Genomic DNA, 20,715 nt, shown 5'->3' with positions numbered 1-20,715 from the left:
TAAAGATGTTAGTATAAAAGTTACAGCAAACAATTTTGATAGTTTGATTATGCACAGCCATTATTGTGCTAAATGGTAATTAGGCGTTAATGTTAAATAGCTCATATAAATTATCATAAGTAACAGTATAACTAAAGCAAACATTTAGAGGGCCAACTAAAGAGAAAAGGAGAGCTGGAAAGAACAGCAGGCTCTGGGATTTACTTAAAGATCTTTGGATCTAGAACTAGTAGTTACGTACATGGACTTTGGAATCAGATGATCCAAGTTAGAATCTTTGTGGTCCTGCTTTCCAACTATTTGATTTTAGACTATACTTCAGTTTTCTGATCCATAAGAGAGTGATGACACTAACCACCTTATAGGGTTGTTGTGAGAATTCGATAATACATTCTTTCATTTTGTTCACAGTTATTTATTGATAATCTGCTTTGTGCTGGTACTTTTCTGTGCACTTGGAAAGTAGCAATAATCAAAACAGATAACAACCTCTCCTTTGTAGAACCCACTTTCTGATGGGGTTAGGGTAGGGTAGGGAGACTGAAAGTAACACAATAAGTAAATGAAATATATAATATGTTAGGTGGTGATAGGGCCTTGGAAGAAAATAATCAAGAGGGGACATGCGGGTGTAGGTGGGTGGGTTTGTAGTTTTGGTGGTTTTATCATTTAGATGAGCTTCTCAATACCCTGACCTTCCTTCCTCCTCTTCTTCTTTTTTAAAAATTATTAAGACTTTATTATTATTATTTTTTAGAGCAGTTTAAGGTTCACAGCAAAATTGAGGAGAAGGTAGAGATTTCTCATAGACCCCCTTCTCTGACACGTGAACAGCCTCCCCCATTATCAACATCCCCCACCAGAGTGATGCATTCGTTACAACTGATGAACCTATATTGACATGTCATTGTCAACCCCAAATCCATAATTTACATTACAGTTCATTTCTTGGTATTGTACATCTTTAGGTCTGGAAAAATGTATGATGACACGGATCCACCATTATAGTATCATACAGAGTGGTTTCACTGTTGTAAAAATTCTCTATGCTCTGCCTGTTCATCTCTCCCTCCTCCCTAACCCCTGGCAACCACTGGTGTTTTTACCGTCTTCACAGTTTTGCCTTTTCCAGAATGTCATGTAGTTGGAATCATAAAGTGTGTAGCCTTTTTAGATTGGCTTCTTTCACTTAGTGATGATGCATTTAGGTTTCCTCCATGTCTTCCATTCTTGTGTAGCTCATCTCTCTTTAGCCCTGAGTGATACAGGTGAACCTTGTTTTACTGCACTGCACTTTATTGAGCTTTGCAGATACTGCGTTTTTTACTAATTGAGGTTTGTGATAACCCTGCCTCGATCAAGTCTGTTGGTGCCATTTTTCCAACAACATTTGCTCACTTTGTGTCTCGGTCACATTTTGATAATTCTCATGCAAACCTCCACCAGCAAAAAGATTATGACTCACTGAAGGCTCAGATGATTGTTAGCATTTTTTAGCAATAAAATGTTTTATAATTTAATAATTTTTAAATTTAAAGGATTTTTAAATTAAGATATGTACTTTTTGGGAGACATAATGCTTTTGCATACTTAATAGACTACTGTCTAGTGTAAATATAACTTTTATATGCACTGGGAAACCAAAAAATTCATGTGACTTGCTTTATTGCAGTATTCATTTAGGTGCAGTGGTCTAGAACTGAACCCTCAATATCTCTGAGGTATTCCTGCATTCCATTGTCTGGATGTATCAGTTTATCCATTCACTTACTGAAGGACATCTTGGTTGCTTTTAAAATGTAGCAGTTATGAATACAACTGCTATAAACATTAGTGTGTAGGTTTTTGTGTGGACATAAATTTGCAAATCCTTTGAGTAAACACCAAGGAGCACAATTTCTGGAGCATATGGTAAGAGTATGTTTAGTTTTGTTAAGAAGCCTCCAGAGTGTCTTCCAAAGTGGGTGTACCATGTTGTGTTCTCACCATCAGTGAGTGAGAGTTCCTGTTGCTCCACATTTTGGTCAGCATTTGGTGTTGTCAGGGTTTTGAATTTTGGCCATTTGAATAGGTTGCCTCTTCTTTTTCAGTGATCTGTCTGTCCTTCACCTCATCTCAGTAACTCACTGTCACAGTTTTATCCTAGACAATGTCATTACCAATAATCATAACTCTTCTATAATCTCAGTGTCAAGGAGTCTACTTTCTGACCCCTGTCCTGTCATTCTGTCACCCCCTCGACTACCCCACCTTGGTTTATTGGTTTATTACAGGTTATTGTCGATGTTTTGCCTGTACCCTGGTGAAGTTCTGCCTGAGAGGGGGGCCTGGGTAGACATGGACCTGTGATTATAAAATTTGAGGGACTATGTTGAGAATGGGCCTGTTTGGAGTGCTTAAGCCCCAAATGTGAGTATCTAGACTGTAGGAGGATATCTGGGCTCCTGGGGAATAAAGGAAAGTGGCAGGACAAGGATGCAGAAAGTGAAGGGAGAAAGCTGCTCCTGTGCAGCTTTGCCTGTGACTGGATCTGCCCCCTTCCCTCTCCACAGACACTCTACTCACGTCTTTGAGAGCCAGGCTTGGAGTTGTGTTTGGGTGGTTTCCTGGTGCCTGATCTAGAAACCTTGGGAATATATTGAAGTGATAGCTTTGAAGAATCATTGTTATGGATATTAATCCTGTATATTTTTCCTCCTATATGGAAGATAATAGTGGAACCATGGATCTGTTTGGAGGTGCAGATGATATATCTTCAGGGAGTGATGGAGAAGATAAACCACCCACTCCAGGACAGCCTGTTGTAAGTAAAATGACCTATGTGAACTGGGAGAGAGAGCCAGGTGCCTCTCTTGTGCCAAGAAGAGGGAGATGGTAACTGAATTGCAGTATGAAAATACAGTAAATAGATGACTTTCTCGGTTATGTAGGGAACTTGTGGTTATAAGGGGGAGTAGAAAAAACTGCCCTGGCGCATCCATTCTTGGAATACTACTCAGCAATGAAAAGGATTTTACCATTGTAAATGTAAACGTAACAGCTTGGATGACATTCCAGGCTGAGTGAGAAAAAGCCAGTCCCAAAAGTTACATACTGAATGAATGCACTTAAATAACATTCTTGAAATGACAGAATTATAGAAATGGAGAAGAGATTAACAGTTGTCTGAGATTAAGTAAGAATGAGGGCAAGTGGCTGTAAGAGGGTGACGTGAATCTTTATGGTGATGGAAATGTTCTGTATCTGCCTGTATCAGGGTCACTCTCCTGGTTGTGATATTGTATAATAGTTTTGTGAGATGTTACTGTTGGGGAAAAATGGGTTAAAAAAAGAAAAAAGAAAAAAGAACTGCCTGCCCAGCATTAAGTTGGTGTCACACCTTAAGAGACTAGACTTTGAGAACCATTGATTTGAATGTTTTTGTTGTTCATGCCAGTGAGTGTGTGTTATGTTGATAATCTTCTCTGATTTTATTTTATTTTTTTGTATTATTATTTTTTAAACATTTTTTATTGAGTTATAGTCATTTTACAATGTTGTGTCAAATTCCAGTGTAGAGCACAATTTTTCAGTCATACATGAATGTACATACATTCATTGTCACATTCTCTTTTGCTGTGAGCCACCACAAGATCCTGTATATATTTCCCTGTGCTACACAGTACAACCTTGGTTATCTATTCTACATTTTGAAATCCCAGTCTGTCCCTTCCCACCCACCCCGTCCCTCTGATAATCTTCTCTAGTTTTAATTGATAGAGTGACTTCATATTGAAGTGTCAATTAATTTCACATTTTTGTTGGTGAATATGTGGAAGATAGATTTATCACAAAAGAGATTTTTTTAATATTGGTGCTTCCAAACTGATCTCATTTTCCATGAGATTTTTGGGGATTTGGTTGGTAGGGATGGATATTGTGGTTAATAGGGATGGATAAAGTGGTGTTTTCATATGCTTCTTGCCTGCCAAAGTAATTAAAGTGTGGAAGTTGAGCTAGGCCATCTCTAAGGTCCATCAAGCTCTAAAATTCTGTGACTCTTTTACTAGGATGAAAATGGATTGCCTCAGGATCAACAGGAGGAGGAGCCAATTCCTGAGACCAGAATAGAAGTAGAAATACCCAAAGTGAACACTGATTTAGGAAATGACTTATATTTTGTTAAGCTACCCAACTTTCTCAGTGTAGAGCCCAGGTAAGGGGATCACTTAAAAGTGTGTTTTTTAATGTTGGATAGAAATAAATAGAATGCTGATATTATTCTTATTTTGTATGAGTTGACTAATCACAAAATGGAAAACTGATTATGTATCTCTGAAAAAATAAATCGAGTATATCCTGTGATGGAAAAAGTATGGACTATTGGTAAAGAGACTTAATGCGTGTAATTGTTTTTAGCAGTTTGATACTTTCTTATGAATTAACAGATAGCTTAGGTCTTTGGGTGTTTTTGACTAGTGGAGCCCTGAAAAAGCTGAAACTGAGAGTGGTAAAATTTGCTAGAGAAATTGCTAATGTCCATTGTAACAGCTGTTGTGGATTGAAAAACTAATGCTTTTGGATCGTTAAACAGTGTTGATGGGTATTATTCACTAAGTAACATGCAAGCTCGCGTGCAATTTAAAATTTTTTCCCTAAGCAAAATGATGTGGAAAGCTAGAGCATGTGTGGCCTACTCTTCGGAAGATTTACGTAAGAATAAAGACTATTTTGAATATTTAGCCTAGCTTGCAATTTACTTCAAGCAATATGTATTAACACCAAATTTCAAGGAGGTGCAGTGATTTGAATACTTCCTTAAAGTTGAACATGAAGCTATCTGACCATTATGATTTTGAATTACGATTTTTTTAGTATAATAGTGTATATTATAGAGAGAGTTGTTATATAACAGTAATAATATTCCTTAAAAGTATAATTAATAGTATATTTTAAAACCAATTTGTAGACCTTTTGATCCTCAATATTATGAAGATGAATTTGAAGATGAGGAAATGCTGGATGAAGAAGGTCGAACCAGGTTGAAATTAAAGGTGCTATTCTGTGCTTTACTCCTTCCTTTTTTTTTTATAAAGTAAAACCTGAGGATCTTAACTTGAGATTTGAGCTTTTGAAAATGATTTTCTATGTTTCCTGTTTTATCAGCAAATAAATTGTCTACCTTTTCAGAATATTTTTAGAAAGAAAATATATAGCTTTTTATCTGTAGAAGTGTCACTTTTCTCACTGTTAGACTTTTTTAATGCTTTAAAAATTAGCTACTTCCTTCAGAATAAGTTGTACTGTGGTTTAGTGTTTGGAACCCACCTCCGTATCTACTGTGGGTTAAGTTCTAGCAGCTTTCTGCAAGGGGAAATTCTTCAGGCTTTTTGATCTAGGGATAAACAAATCATATACAAATTTATTTCTAGAATTAATTTCTAGTACCTAATACTTCACCGTATGGCTCTCTTTGTATTCTTCCACTGTTCTTGTTCACTGCTAAGAGAGAATGTTATTGTACTAAATTCCTATTAATGCTTCTCTTTGATACCTTGTACTATCTGGTTACCTCTATCCAAGGAGGGCCTCTAATCTTCCTTTAATCAAGGAGGATGTAAGTTTAAGCAGATGTTTCTAAGCTGAGTTGTAGCAAAGAACAAGAAGCAGTTAAATTCATGACATTGCAACTGGAGCTATGCATTTTAAATTCTTAAATCCGAAGGATTATCTGTCAATACTTTATTTTTTGGTGGATATTGTACATGCTTGTAGAATGTTAAGAACTGACAATCTGGCATTCTTAGAATTCAGGGGCTGAACTTTTAAAATAATTCCATTTCTTTAAGTGTGATAGATCCACAAGTACACAAAAAACCTTGATGTAAAAATGGTTCCCCTAAAACACATGGGCCTTCAAAAGCTTTTCAGTGAAATTTCACTATTCTTCCTTCTTAATGGAATTGTAAATCAAATGAGAAAGTGGTGATAAACAGGCACCAGTAACTCTGTTAAAGTCACACAGGTAACAGGTATAGTGCTTAGACTGGTTTTTTATTTTTGCTGTTCTTTTTCTTGCTTCCCACCCCCCACCCCTGCCCTGCTCCCCATTAGGGTATCTCTTAATATTTTTCTTCAGAACATGTCAATCTATTGATTTGGGGTTAGCATTATGAATTTTTTATGCCTGTTTTAGTGCCTCTGGCATTATTCTACTGCTTTTGTTTCCCATCATTTATATAAATTAATGTGATAGTTCCTTATGTATTTAGGTTTTATTGATTTTTTTGCATTTTCCCCTTACATTCTATCATGATACGTCAGTGAATGTCATATATCTATATATTTTAAGACCATGTAATAGCAGACTGTAGTATAAGCATCAAAGTTTAGAAATAAATATTTAACTCTAAAACCTTGGTGCTTAGAGTACAGAATGTAAGTGTATAACAGGCTGCTGTTTTTTTAAAACCTTCGTGTGTACCTGGACCCTTGGTTCCTTGAGTGTTGTTCTTGAGACTAGGCTGACCATTCAGTGAGTTAGAGTCAGTTGGTGGTGTAATTAATTCTTTAAGGGACAAAGAACCAGGTACCATTTATGTACCTCTGTGAGGTCTGCTGTCTTTATAGTACTTTAATATGTTTTTCATCCCAATGGGGTGAGACCTAGCAGTGTATCCTATCATAGCTTCATTATTATTTGAATCTCCCTATATAATAGGAAACATTTTTCAAAATGGTTCTCAGTTAATAGTGGCCCATATGTGTTTTCATATTTATATGTGGCTAACCTGTTTTGTATGAGAGGGAAGGCAGGAATAGTAACAAATCATTTTGTTTTGTTTCCTTTATTAAAGAATAATTTAAACAGATACAAATATAGTGAGAATAGTATAATAAACTCTCATGGACCCATCCCTCGCTTCAGTGGTTGTCGGGTGGGACACCTCATTTCACCTGTATTCCCCACCCCACCTTACCCAGACTATTTGAAGAAAAATCTCAGATATGGCATCATAGTTAATTCATGACTATTACTAAACTCTTTAATCTGCCAGCTTCTAAGCTGTTTATCTAGTGAGGAATAAAGAAGGCAGGGGGAAAAGTGGAAGGAAAGCATTAGGACCCAATTGCAAAGGCATTTGCAGCTAACAGAGGAGATCTGGAAAATCTAAGTGACAGTGGGGGCAGCTGCTTTTAGGGCTAGGGGGTGGCACAGGCATAGGGAAGTCTGGGCTCAGATTTTCAAAATGTTGACTTCTCTTTGATGCCATCTTAATTCCCATTCTCTTTATCCCTGTGGCGTATCCTTTTTTAATTCTTCACTGTTCTTTTAGTGCGTTTCCAGGAAGCAGCAGGGAAACTACATGCATTTAGTGCGCTATATTTTCCTGGAAGTCCCATTGAGCTTTTAATTTCAAGAACAGTGATTTTCATTTTAGGAAGCTCTTGAATATTTTCCAAATCTGCCTGGTGTTTGCCACGCTTAAAACTAACATAAAGTTAGACTCTAAATCTTCTCATACCTGCATTTTTTTTATTTTCATAAGATGCTGCTTTTTCCTTATCCGTATGTGGGAAGCTTCCCTGTCTCCCTAGGCCAGTAGGCAGAGTTTTTTGTCCCACATTTATTGGGTTTTTAGCTCTATGAGAGAGCCTGCTTTATATAGGGAGTCTCAATTCTAAACTGCTGTCTCATATAGCCTCGAGCCTTATTTCTTGTCCTCCTAGCTCTTTCTACGTCTTAAAACTTATACAGGCTACTACAGATTAAGCATCTGCTCATATACTTTGGCACTGAGCTCCCTCTGTGGTTTCAGCACTAAGAAGCTCAGAAATCCACTGAAGCATTTTTTACCCCTGATAACTTTATCCAACATCTCTAGGTGATTAAGACAAGATGGTTTCAACATCTGTTTTTCTGTCACTTTCTGTGCATGCTTATGCTCTGATTATGTGTCTCTTGAGGAGAGAAGAGGCATAAACTACAGTGTTCTAAGGCACTTGTGTTTTAAAACAGGTAGAAAATACTATAAGATGGAGGATACGCCGGGATGAAGAAGGAAATGAAATTAAAGAAAGCAATGCTCGGATAGTCAAGTGGTCAGATGGGAGGTGAGCATGGAAATACTCGGAATGTGCCTGAGAGGGATCAAGTTTTAGAATAAGACCTTATTCAGGGTACACCTCTTATTAAAGAATTTCCATTGTTTAGTCCCTGGCGTTGTGTAGAAAACCTGGGAGAAATACATAGGCAGTTGAGGGTCACACAGGCTGGTGGAAGACATTAAAAGCAGGCTGCAAAAATGTGATCATCCTCTTTGGCTGCAGCACAGTATTCTGGAAAAGTTAGACCAGCTCCCCTCCCCGTGTGTTCTGCTCACTGTAAGTTGACGCTTTAGTAAAACCACCGTTCACTGAGAAGGTCATAGAGGCTGAGTGAATGTCACAGCATGTTTCACGTCTGAACATGAACGTGCAGCGTGTTTTACTTCTATTTTGGTCGTTTTCCACATCAGGCCTTCTTTAGTCTCCCCCTGAATTCTGTGTAAAGAGAGAAAGCAACGGTTGAATCACATTTTAAGTGAAGTAAAATGGTAGAATGAAAGCTTTATGGCTAACATGTCAAGTGTTCCTTCTTTTCAGCATGTCCCTGCATTTAGGCAACGAGGTGTTTGATGTTTACAAGGCTCCGCTGCAGGGCGATCACAACCACCTTTTTATAAGACAAGGCACGGGTCTACAGGGACAAGCCGTCTTTAAGACCAAACTCACATTCAGGTAACTCTTCTCATCAATGTATTATTTGTTACAGTAAAAGCAGTGAAATGTAGATGTTCAAAATGCCTGACTCCTGATGGACATAACCTCACAGTTTAGTTCACCGAAGACCAAGATGTGGTCCTCAGCTCTGAAGGTTCAAAGGCTTATTTTGTCTGGGACACTAAAAGTTGCTGTTTCACAAGGAACTGGGTCATGCCAGCCAAACTTACAAGAGACTGTTAGGTAAGGCAGAATGTCAGTTTATTAATTCCAGTGATTACTCTAATTGTCAAGAGGCCCAAGAATACTTGCTGGTCAGTGTGTATTTCTTTTTTGAAACATTGATCTGGGAGGCTGACTGATAATTTGAGGTTGTTAGTGTGCACACGATCAGAGGAAAGGCAGTAAGTTGGTGGGTGTGGAGGTTGAGGTCATCTCGCTCTTCAGGCTGCTGTATCCATTACCAGTCCAGGCATGTGTCTCCTAAGCCACCCGGGATCCTCAGGTCAGCTGGTGAGAGTGTTCCCCTTCTCTAGACAGCGTAGGCACTACAGTGAAATGCTCATGTTTTTCTTTTCTTGATTCTAAGCAGACCATCCTCCTTGTGTAATGCTTACCTTTAGGGAGGGCACGGTATTCTCAATGGTGACTTCGATTTTTGAGAATTGTAGTGGTCAAAATTAAAGGCTTTGCAATCAGATGTGTATCTGAGTCCCATTTCCACTTGCATGACTGTGCAACTTTATCAACTTTTCTTTGCCTCAGTTTCCTGAGAAATAAAATGTAAAAATTACCTCATAGAGAAGCTATGACAGTGAAGTCATACAACATGTAAAATACAAAAACACAGTGCTTAGCTGTATTCAGTAAACTCAGTATGCAATGAATAAATGCTGCTTGAACCCATCCATTTACTGCTTCTAGAGGATGACTGTGCTGTGCAAGACTTTTTCACTGCAGCTTTCTGTATTTCATTTTACCTGTGAGATAAGAATATTTTAGTGAGCTACAGAATGAAGAAAGTTCAGAGTCCCTGCCTAGTATATTGTTTTGTGTCCCTGCCTGTTTTTTCTAGAGAATAGGAAATGGTCACTGGCCCCCTGTTTTGGTGGTGTTGATATGACTGGCTCACAAATGTATTTGGTAAACAGGTGTTTTTGTTCATTTCCTGCAGACCTCACTCTACAGACAGTGCCACACATAGAAAGATGACCCTGTCACTTGCAGATAGATGTTCAAAGACGCAGAAGATTAGAATCTTACCAATGGCTGGTCGTGATCCTGAATGTCAGCGCACAGAGATGATTAAGGTATGTTGCCTGAGCTTTATCCTGAAATTTTGGTATGTTAAGAATAACATTTCGCAAGTCATGCTCTCTCTCTTGCCTTCCAAAATGGCCTGTACTCTGTCTGTGGAGTGTGTATCTACTTGTACTTTAAACCCCCCGCCGCCCCCTTCCCTGTGAACATCTCTCTAATAAATTTACTTTTACTCAAAAAAAAAATGACATTTCCCAAAGTGTTGCTCATCATCTCTTATTGGCTGACCCTTTCTCCTTGCAGCTGGCATGAACAGGGAGCTGGAATCACTTCCTAAGCATTTGGCAAGCGGATGATATGGTGATGGTCCTAAAACAGACCCTGGCTTGGGTTCTCTCCCACCAGGTCCTGAGTTTGGCTAACTAGTGACTGAACTTTCACAGATAATTTCAAGGATGATCAAATCATCCATGTCTGGTTTAGAGTGCATGTCAAAAGCCAGCATAAATGCTAGTGATTTAGTCTAAATAAAACATAAATAGACCAGAAGTTTGAATGGGGGAATGCCTAAAGGAAAATCAGGCAAAGAATAGCTTGTGGTTTTTAAGGTCAGTTTATAACATTCTACCTGGTAGATTTTCAAATTTGACTTAACTGTCAATTAGGTACAAACTCAATACTGGGGCATTGCCACTAAGCAATGGAGCATGTGCTTGTATCGACACCGTTGGCCTTCCCTGCAGCACTTGGTCTGGGAAGCTGGGCAGTGCGGCAGTCTCATTCTTTGCCTTCTCTGATCCCTGCTAGATCTTGGCCACTGCCCTGCCTGCTTCATGCAATGTAATTCCTTAGTGCAGCAGGGCATAGTGAGGATAAAACACTCTAGTTGCCTCAAGACTTTTTTTTTTTTTTTTAACTAATCTTGCCATCAGCTGAAGTTTTTTTGCCCCTGGGTCCCTGCCTATATATTTTGTTCACAAGGCAGGTTAACTCCGTCATATTCTGTAGCAGTGCCTAACCCACTGGTGTATGGGGCATTGACTTTGGAGTCTCACTTCTTGCTCCATTTCCCTCCCTTTTCTTCTGAAGGTAGGGGAGCTGGAGGGACCTGCATACTCCAGGATCACCTTGGGAGATCCCCCAGGCCCTCCTTCACTTCCCCCAGCTTCCGTGGAAATGCAAAAGGAGTCAGCTAGTTGGTTCTTAATCCCTGACTGCTGACACTGGTTTTTTACACTATACTCCATACAGCCACATACTGCTTAATGAAACTATGCCTAGCAACAGAATTAGAGCTGTATGCAGTAATACAGAGCAATTAAATGAGGAATCAAAGAAATGCCAGAATATCCCTGACCTCTCCCCGGCCCTGCCGTGTGAACCCCATCGTGTGGACCGCCAGGCTGATGGACAGGAACGAAAGTTCTACTTTGGGGCTCAGGGACCTCCCCAGAACCTCCCCATCCTGCATCCTGCCGTCAGGAGCTGTGGGGAGCTCTCTGGGTTGAGGGGCCCAGACAGGAATATCTGGGCACCACGGTAGTTTGGTGGAGCCTGGGCAAGTCAGGTGTCCGTCGCAGGGGCGAAGAGAAACCGCCTGCCTCAGGCACCTGCTGGGTGGCGGCTGGCTGGGCTCTGACGGGCAGCACAGGGGACACGGCTGAGCCCACGGCCGAACCTGTGCCTGTTCCGATGGGGCGGTTGGTATGAGGGAACCTCTGTCCTTCACCCTTGTGTTGTCTTCACACCTTAGAACCAATTAAGACGATGCCTGTGTCTGGTTAACAGAGGTGTCGGATGGAGAGAACTGTATCCAGGACAGGGAGTGGGTGTTATCCTGGGCTAGGCATTTATGTGTCCTTTATAGTGAAATAGTTTCAAGTGGGCGCTAAGCCAGTTCATTTTTTTTTTTCAAGTTCAGTAGTTTATTTGCTTCTTTACAGAAAGAAGAAGAACGTTTGAGGGCTTCTATTCGTAGGGAATCTCAGCAGCGCCGAATGAGAGAGAAACAGCACCAGCGGGGTCTGAGTGCTAGTTACCTGGAACCTGACCGATACGACGAGGAGGAGGAAGGCGAGGAGTCCATCAGCTTGGCCGCCATTAAAAACCGATACAAAGGGGGCATTCGAGGTGAGTTTGTGCAGAAATTAAATTTCATTTTGGGTCCAGGAATTATCTTTGCATTCAGCATACTCTGAATGCTGAGTCACTGGATATTTTATGTTTAAGGAACCAGCGTTAATGAGTGAGACATTTCAAAGTCTAAAGGGCTAGTCATTGTGGAACTCTTTCTGGTGAGCCTGAAAGGGTAGAAGCTGCTTGTGCTTTGACTTTCAGACTTGTCCCTCAAGCTTCTGCTTTCTGGTTTGAAAGCCTGCCAATTATATTTGGAACTTTGCTCAACTTTTTTTTTATTACCCTCTAGGAATCAAGAAGTTCAGAAAATACATGTGTTTTCTTTAAGTACTCCATCGCACATTCCCTTCTTTCACAAGTACAAGTAATTTATACTGGTTAACATTTATTTATTCAGCACATGCTAAATCCCAGGCAAACACTCAAACGTGTATCCCATTTGACCCTCATAACAGTGTTGTGACCCAGTTACTACTATTGTCTTGTTCTTAAATTGAGTACTAAACTAATAACATTATATTAAAGTTTCAGGTGTACAACCTAATAATTGGATATTTGTGTATGTTGTGAATTGATCACCATAATAAGTCTAGTTAACTTCTGCCACCAAAGGTAGTTGCAGGATTTTTTTTCTTATGATAGGAACTTTTAAGATCTGCTCTCTTAGCAACTTTGAAATATGCAGTTCAATATCATCAACTTTAGTCAACACACTGTACATTACATCCCCAGGACTTGTAACTGGAATTTGTGCCTTTTGACTCCCTTCATCCTTTTCCCCCACCCTGAGTACCACACCTCTGGCAAACCACTAATCTCTTCTCTGTATCTATGAGCTTGTTTTTTTGTTTTTGTTTTTTTAAATCTCACATGTAAGTGAGATCATACAGCATTTGTCTTTCTCTGTGCTGCTTAATTCACTTAGCAAAATGAATTTTTGTCTTGTTCTTATTGAGGAAACGGAGTCTTTGAGAGGTTGATTGGCTTTCCCAAAGACATTCAGTCAGTACATAGACAGTTCTGGAACCAAGGTGATCAGACTTCTGAGGCATCTGTCTCAGCCACAAGATTGCCTCCAGAAGTTTCTCCATAGCCAGCAGCAAAATGTCATGCTGAAAAGCAGACTGAGCCTGAAGGTGGAAGACTTGGATTGGACTCCTGAGTCTGCCGGCTCTGATCTCAGCTCTGCCACTTTTTAGTTGGATGACTTTTGGAAAGTTATAATACCTCCCTTCTGTTACCTCAGTAGGAAAAACACAACCTATTGGCAATAGCATTTACACCATGAGGTTATTTTGAGAAGTGATATAATACATATAAAGTAGTTCTTCTAACGCTTGGCATATAACAAGTACTAAATAAATGTTACCGAAAACTATTGTCAGTGTTCTTACCACTCATCAGCTCCGGGCAAGTGACTTCATATCTCTGAATACTGTGTTTCCCATCTGTGAAATGAGGATCTAATCCTCCCCAGATTAGCTTTGATAGAGCTTTGGGAATCACTGTACAATGTAAGGGTTTGCCCTGTTAGAATGATAAATTATAAGAACACCCAATTTCCCCCTTTTCTGACCTTCCTATGAAAGTCCTTTCTCTCTCTCTCTTTTTTTTTTTTTTTTTTTTGTTTTTACAGTGACTGCATTTGTTCTAGTGAACTATTACACCCTTCCTACCTACTTATTATTTGTTTCAGGACTGTAGTACAGAGACTTTTTATTTTTTGTTAGTGCCAGTTTCCCACAGAAAAGATTGTGGCAATAAATAAACTAAATAAAAACAAAAACCATTGAGGATATTTTCAACAGGGGAGAGTTATTTTGTATCAGTTCCCCAGAGATTAAAAAGTCTAAGACAAGTTCATCAGCGTACAGTTCTGTCCAGTAGTCAGACAGGCAGGGAGCTGGGAGGAAGGGAGGGCTCTGGGTTCTGAGGTGAGGGGCTGCTCTGACCTCAGCTGCTCTCATTCGACCTGCGGTTCACCTGGGCTTGGGCATCAGTGTAGACTGTTACTTATCAACACCTCCCTTTGAAATGTCCACCAGGCAACAAGTGCTGTTTGCAGGACCAGGAAACCACCTCTTGCTTTTATTTTCAAATCTTACTTTGGAATTAACTGTTACTCCAGTGAAAGACTGCCTTAGGCTTTAAAAACTTATTTTGGAAGAGTAGTGGTCTCTTTAATCATCTTGCATCCAAGCCTTTTTAATGTTTAAAAGTGATCAGATAAATCTGCTTATGTTTTGAGAGAATAAGTGCTTCATTTCAACATATTTAAACTTATATTTACCTTTAAATAAAAAAAAATTAATTATTTGTTTCCTCTGGAAAAAATGTACAGAAGGAACTAAAGGTATCCATCAGAAAAAAAATCCAAGAATGAATAGAAAACTTTCTTTGAAAGTCACTCACAAATCTTATTCCTTTGCTTTCAGAGGAACGAGCCAGAATCTATTCGTCAGACAGTGATGAGGGATCAGAAGAAGATAAGGCTCAGAGATTACTCAAAGCAAAAAAACTCACCAGTGATGAGGTAAGACCAAATTTATTCAGTTCTAGAGGTTTGCCTTGTACCTGTAAGTCAAATCCTGGAATGAAGAGGAGCTCACAGCCCAAGAGTACAGACTTAAGTCTACACACTTCACTGAAACTCAGTGAGATAAATGCAGTAACAGGACTGGGAGTGGCCCAGAGAAGGGTCTGACATCTGTGCCCAGAGAAGGTGCCCTCTTGCTGGGAGTTGAAGATTGTTAGGGTGGGCCTGCCAGGTAGATGCAAAGGCCTGTGGGAAAAGACACGTGGCCCTGAGATAGCAGGGCTCCACTAGAGAACGAGAAATCATTAGAGTGGGTAGATCAGACAGTATATCTCTTCTTTTTCTCTTTTTGTTTATTTTCAGTGTATTTTTAAAATTAGAGACATAATTGTTATGATAGAAAAAACCTGTTTTCTTTTTAATTAGATGAACTGATATTTGAAATAGCATTGAGTGATTCGGTAAAATGCATTTCCATCTATTATTGAAATAATAAAAATTCCAGAGGAATTTTAACTTGTATTTTTAACCATATCCTTTTCGAATTATAACAGTACAGGTGCTGTGAAATTTTAAGTATTTTTTTTGAGATATAATTGACATTATATGTTAATTAGATAACATGTAAATTATATATAATACATATTTTATGTTGTATAAATTATAGAACATATAGATTACATAAATATATAGCATTGTATATGTTACTTATATAGCATTGTAGTAGTTCTGGTGTACAATGTAATGATTTGATCGGTATGTGTACATATTGCAAAATGATCAGCACAATGAGTCACAATAGTTACACATTTTTTTTTTCTTGTGATGAGAACTTGTAAGATCTATGCTCTTAGTGACTTTAACTTTACAGTACAGTGTTATGAACTATAGTCTGTGTGCTGTACGTTATATCCCCAGGACTTACTTATTTAAGTCTTTTTAGATTGTTGTTATCTTTGGTGTTCTTGAATTTTACTGTGGTATCTATTTTGTATCTCTATTTTTCTATTTGGGATTCATTAGACTTCCTGAATCTGTAGATTGGTATCTTTCACTGGTTCTGAAAATTTCTCAGCCAACTATTCTTCAGATACTACTTCTGTACCATTCTGTCTTTCCTTTCTTCATGAAACTCTGATTAGATGCATGTTATTCTTTTTCACTTTATCCTCCATGACTCTCAGTCTTTATTTCATATTTTTCAGGTTTTTGTCTCTATATTCTGGGTGTTCTAGCTCATTTCTTCTTTCTTCAGCTGTGTCTAATATGTTGTTAATCTTTCTTTCATTACATTTTTAATTTAATTATTTTAATTTTTATTTCTAGAGGTTTAATTTCTTTTATAAATTGGTCATTTTTAAAACTCCTCCTCCTATCTAATATTTTTCAATTTCTGCTTTTTTATGCCTTTAAATATCTTAAGCCTACATGTATGGGTCTTTTATATCTGATAATTCTAACGTCTGAAGTCTTTACATGTGTGATTTTACTGCCTGTTACTTCTGTTCACTCTATTTCGTGATGACTTATTTCTCCATGTGTTCTGTGATTAAACTATTGATTTGCTTAGCTCAGATCAGTGGGAATTTATGTAGCCTAGATTGATGGATTCCCCCAAAGATGACATGTATCTGCTTCTGCCAGGCATCTGCTGCCCGACCACTTTATAGTCTTAGGAATAAAGTCTTTTTAGTTTTATTGGAAGTATGAGTTCTGACTTGTGGTTATGAATTCTCCCAGAATTTTAAATTTTAATTCCCTGTTAATTAGTTCTAATGTTTGAGATTACAAATTAGCCTTGCAGTCATTTAGAACAGGGATTGGCAAATTACATTCCACTGACCTAATCTGGCCTGCCACCTGTTTTTTCAAATAAAGGTTTTTTGGAAACCACTCGTGCTTATTCATTTATGTATTGTCTGTGGATGTTTTTCTTCTACAGTGACAGAATTGATTAGCTGCAACAGAAACCATCTGTCTTGTAAAGCCTAAGACATTTACTATCAGGCCCTTTATCAAAAAGTTGTGCTGACCCCTGCCTCAGAGAAATGGGCCTCGGCTTACTTCTAGGTCACCTTAACACTAAAGATACAGTCCTTTGGGGTCTGCTTTATCTGTTCCACTTGGCCTTTGTCTCCTGTCCTCAGCACTCTGCGCGGCATAAAATCCAAAGCTCACGTTCGCACAGTTAGGGAAATGCCTTCAAGAGAAAGCCTGCTTCAGTGCTTTGCTTCTCTCTGTGAGTTCTTGCTTTCACTGAATTTTCTGCCTCTGATTATACCTTATTTTCTTGCCATCACAGTGGTTTGTTTATATTTTTTCATTGTTATTTTCAGTGGGATGGTTAGTCAAAGGATTGTTCTGTTGTGTTGCAGGAACATTGTTGGGTTCCTTTTATTCATGATTTTAATGTGTTTTGATCATTTTGGCCTTCTGTGAACTGTGAGCTTCTTTGAGCTCTTTTCTCCTATGAAACAGAATTTTGTTCTTGCATTATTGTTTGTTAATCACAACCTTTAATATTTTCCAGTCATTCTTGGAAGTGGCATGCTATGGAAGATAACTGGACAAAAATTGTTAAATTATTCTGCAACATATTTGTTTTAAATTAGATAGAAAACATCTTAATGATGCATTTACAGTGTGTTGAACCATTGGCAAACAGGAATCTTCATCTAAGCAGACGCTGTTTTATTTCTTGGCAAGCAGAAACTGAATGAAAATTGAAAAGTGCCAAGGGACTTCTGTTTATTCCTAGTATTCTGAGAGATGATCTTTAAAATGTGATTCATCAAATAGCCTTCTTCTAGGCTGGGCAATTGCAGACTTGTAACTGCCTGACTTAAAAATGTCTCTTGCAAATGCCTCCTATCTGTCTGTTCCAGGAGCTCCCCTCTACCCTCCTCACTGAAGTACTCGCTATTACATCTTCCTGTAACCCCTCCCTTCCCCTTTCCTGACAATGAAGATTTTAATTTTACTTCTGCCTACACCTCCCAACCTCTGCCTCTTTCTCCCCTTATCGCCCCAGTTCAAGTTACCCTGGCTTGGGTTACAAGGGGAGAGAAGAGAAATGGGGTCATATCCCGAGGTCCCTCTCCTTAATTGCACACTAAACCCCACCCACGCGCTGTGAGCCTAGGCATTCCTCTGAGGTACAGCGAGACCTGACCTCAGACCCCAAGCCGCCATGCTACTGGGACATTCCCTGATGTGGTAGAAAGGGCGTGGGTGTGGATTAGAATGAGCTGGATTGCCGAATCTTGGAGCTACCCCTTACAGCTTATATGGCCTTGAGCGAGTCATCTCACATGTCCACGTTCCTCATGTGTTCTGTAGGGTTTATGCTCGCTGCCCTGTAAGGTCGCGGTATGATAGTGAGTAACAGATATGAAAGTGGGTATCACGGTGCTTGCAGTGAGTCAGGGTCTAAGTTACAAAGGAGGAGGAACATGGAGCTTCTTATCTTCCCTTATTTTTGTAAGCAGTGAAAACTTTAGAAAACCTAAATTACTCCAAAAATAAAAGGATGGGTAGGAGGAGAAACACTGGAAGGGGGTAAGGAACGTGAAAAGGAACATGCAGACAGCGGGAAGGAAGGGCGTCACGCACAAGCTTTCTTGTGCGAAAGAGGCGACCTGCCGAGGACTGGCCAGGATGTGGTGTCGGTGGTCTGGTTTCTCTGCGTCTCTCTTCCCTCCTCCTTCCCTCTGCCTCATGGAACCCCCACTCCCCCCTTGGCAGCCCTGCCTCGCCTGTTAGAGCCCCCTCTGTTCATGGAGCCGTCAGCGACTTGGGACCAGGGTGGTCCCAGCTGCCCCTCTGGTGTGGGGCTTTCCCGTGATTGGGATTCTGAATGTGTTTCCCTGGAAGCCTTGACACTCTTGGTGTTGGTCTCTTACACTTTGACACCCTTCTTTATGTATATTCTTAGGTATATTTTGGTTTAAACTCTGGGAGCTGGTTTATAATGTGAGTTTACAGAAGATGGCTCCTTCATAACTGGGCTGCCTGTTCCTATGTCTATAGGGACCTGTATTCGTGGCTATATTAGCAAGCTTTATGTTCATCTGAGTGCTTTTGTCATTTGTTGCATTTACATGGCACAGGGACTTATTCCCGCTAAATTCAGGAAGGCAGAATCCCACATCCCTAATTTCACAAAATGAAGTCTCCTGAAGGTTGCCGCTCACTTTCGAAGTCCTGGGAGCGGCAGGCCTGCATGCTTACTGTTCCTGCCTGTAGCTGCCGGGGAACTCAGTCCTGGGAGGATTTTCAAAGCAGAATTCCGGGGTGTCTTACCCCAGATAGTGGATTAGAACTGGTGCTGATTAGACTCTGGGAGAGGTTTGACCTTGCTCCTGACCTCCCAGCCGCTGGGCCCTGCCTGGGGTCCTTTAGGATGGGCTCGACCACCTTTAAGAAACACTATGCTGGTTATTCTGTTATTCACTCAATTTAAACTCGTTAAAGAATGTTAGAGCTGAAGAGACCATACACACTGAAGTTTACCGGGGTGGGGGGGAAGGTTGCCACAAACAGGCTTGCATGTGAAGCGTGTAAGGTGAGAGTCTTCAGCTGAAAATAAATGAAAAGACAAGTGGTGGGGGAGGGAGCATGCTCTTTGCCTTTGCTGATGTGGGGTTGGGAGAGAAGCATCTGCATTTGCCACAGGCCGAGGAGTAGAAGGGAGGCTTGTCACGGCCTGGGGCGGGAAGCATCCTCCAGTCCTGCTGTTGGGGTAACTTTACCGCTGCCAGCTGGGGAGCAATTGCGGCTGTGGATTCGTACCTTTCCCCTTTGAATTCTCCTGTGGCTTCAGGTCTGTGGGGATACACTTGGGATAGTAAGGCAGGAAACAAGTGTGAGATGGTATCTCGCTCCTCGGGGGCCAGCCATGGGCACCACCGGGAAGTGGGCGTGCCGGCTCGTGTGCCGCGCCGGGAAGCCCTCTCTGCACAGGTAGTCAGAGGCCTGGCCTTGTCTGGCTTTAGCCTCCAAACTGTTTGCCCTGTTTAATTTCTGGTGAGGAGTCTAGTTAAGACAGTTCTAGAATGTCATATTCAGTATCATTTCATTTTAATTAATAGTTGATATTATTTAGATGTCAGTATGTTTGAGTTCTGTAAAAATTGTTTTTAAATAACTTACTGAATTCTTTGTTTCTGTTAGAACACTGTACAACATGATTTTTTAAACAGTGAGAACTTGTATATGAAGGCCTTTAATTTTTTCAAGTATTTTTTTAAAAATGTGAATTTTTAGTACCTCCAAAAGAAGACATTGTTATTTAAAAAAAATGGACAGTCTTTAAAATACTGAATTTTAGATACTGAAGAGGTGAACTGCTTAAAACGTCTCAGTGATTACTTGAGCATGGTAAAACTTCTCAGCAGGACACGTGGCTGTGTAGGCTGGCTTCGTGGGCAGAGCCTGGCCCCTGGCAGGGCAGAGCCTGTGTGCAGCTTCCCGCGTGCCTGCCGCCATGTACAGCGGCTTCCCTCTGCGGGACTGGGCCACAGCTCCTTAGTTCTCCCTCATGGCCCTGAAGTCGGATTTTAGAGTTAGTTTGTAATTACTCTGTGTAGTCATATTTGAACACCTCAGTACTTGCAGATTTGGAAACTGGCCATGTCCTTAACCACTGGTTTCATTCATCTGGTAAATGTTCTAGTTAAACCAGTTATTTTATTTTGGGTTTTCAGAGGGTCATTCAGCTCAGAGCTACTTTTGATAAACCCTTCTAGAACTATTCTCTATGAACTTCTAGATTTTGAAAATTTTTATCTGTTTAGGAAGGTGAACCTTCTGGAAAGAGAAAAGCAGAAGATGATGATAAAGCAAATAAAAAGCATAAGAAGTATGTGATCAGCGATGAAGAGGAAGAAGATGATGACTGAAGTGCAAAATGTGAAAACTATATATTTTATTGTACAGTTTGTTTTATAAATATGATGTAAACATGAGTTATTTTGATTGAAATACATTGATTTGCTCTTGTGTAATTTTAATTGTAATAAAAAAAATTTAAAAAGCAAGTC

At 39.8% G+C, this 20,715-nt stretch overlaps 1 protein-coding gene across 2 annotated transcripts in view; it reads left to right on the top strand.

The window, feature by feature from the left end:
- LEO1 (LEO1 homolog, Paf1/RNA polymerase II complex component) overlaps nt 1-20,712 on the top strand; it is a 33,083-nt gene extending 12,371 nt beyond the window's left edge. The window contains exons 4-12 of one of the 2 annotated variants that reach the window (XM_045506255.2): nt 2,709-2,803; nt 4,050-4,195; nt 4,949-5,033; nt 8,000-8,094; nt 8,626-8,760; nt 9,917-10,052; nt 11,946-12,132; nt 14,574-14,671; nt 20,474-20,712. In XM_045506255.2, the coding sequence (XP_045362211.1) occupies nt 2,709-2,803; nt 4,050-4,195; nt 4,949-5,033; nt 8,000-8,094; nt 8,626-8,760; nt 9,917-10,052; nt 11,946-12,132; nt 14,574-14,671; nt 20,474-20,542 (1,046 nt within the window). In that variant the 3' untranslated portion in view covers nt 20,543-20,712. Of the gene's footprint in view, nt 1-2,708; nt 2,804-4,049; nt 4,196-4,948; nt 5,034-7,999; nt 8,095-8,625; nt 8,761-9,916; nt 10,053-11,945; nt 12,133-14,573; nt 14,672-20,469 lie in introns of both variants that reach the window. The other variant, XM_010969507.3, reaches the window with a different exon arrangement.
- Nucleotides 20,713-20,715: the final 3 nt, after the last annotated feature.

The sequence above is a fragment of the Camelus bactrianus genome, chromosome 6, assembly GCF_048773025.1.
Source record: "Camelus bactrianus isolate YW-2024 breed Bactrian camel chromosome 6, ASM4877302v1, whole genome shotgun sequence".
In the NCBI taxonomy this organism is placed as follows: domain Eukaryota; kingdom Metazoa; phylum Chordata; class Mammalia; order Artiodactyla; family Camelidae; genus Camelus; species Camelus bactrianus.
This window is presented reverse-complemented; position numbering and strand designations above follow the sequence as displayed.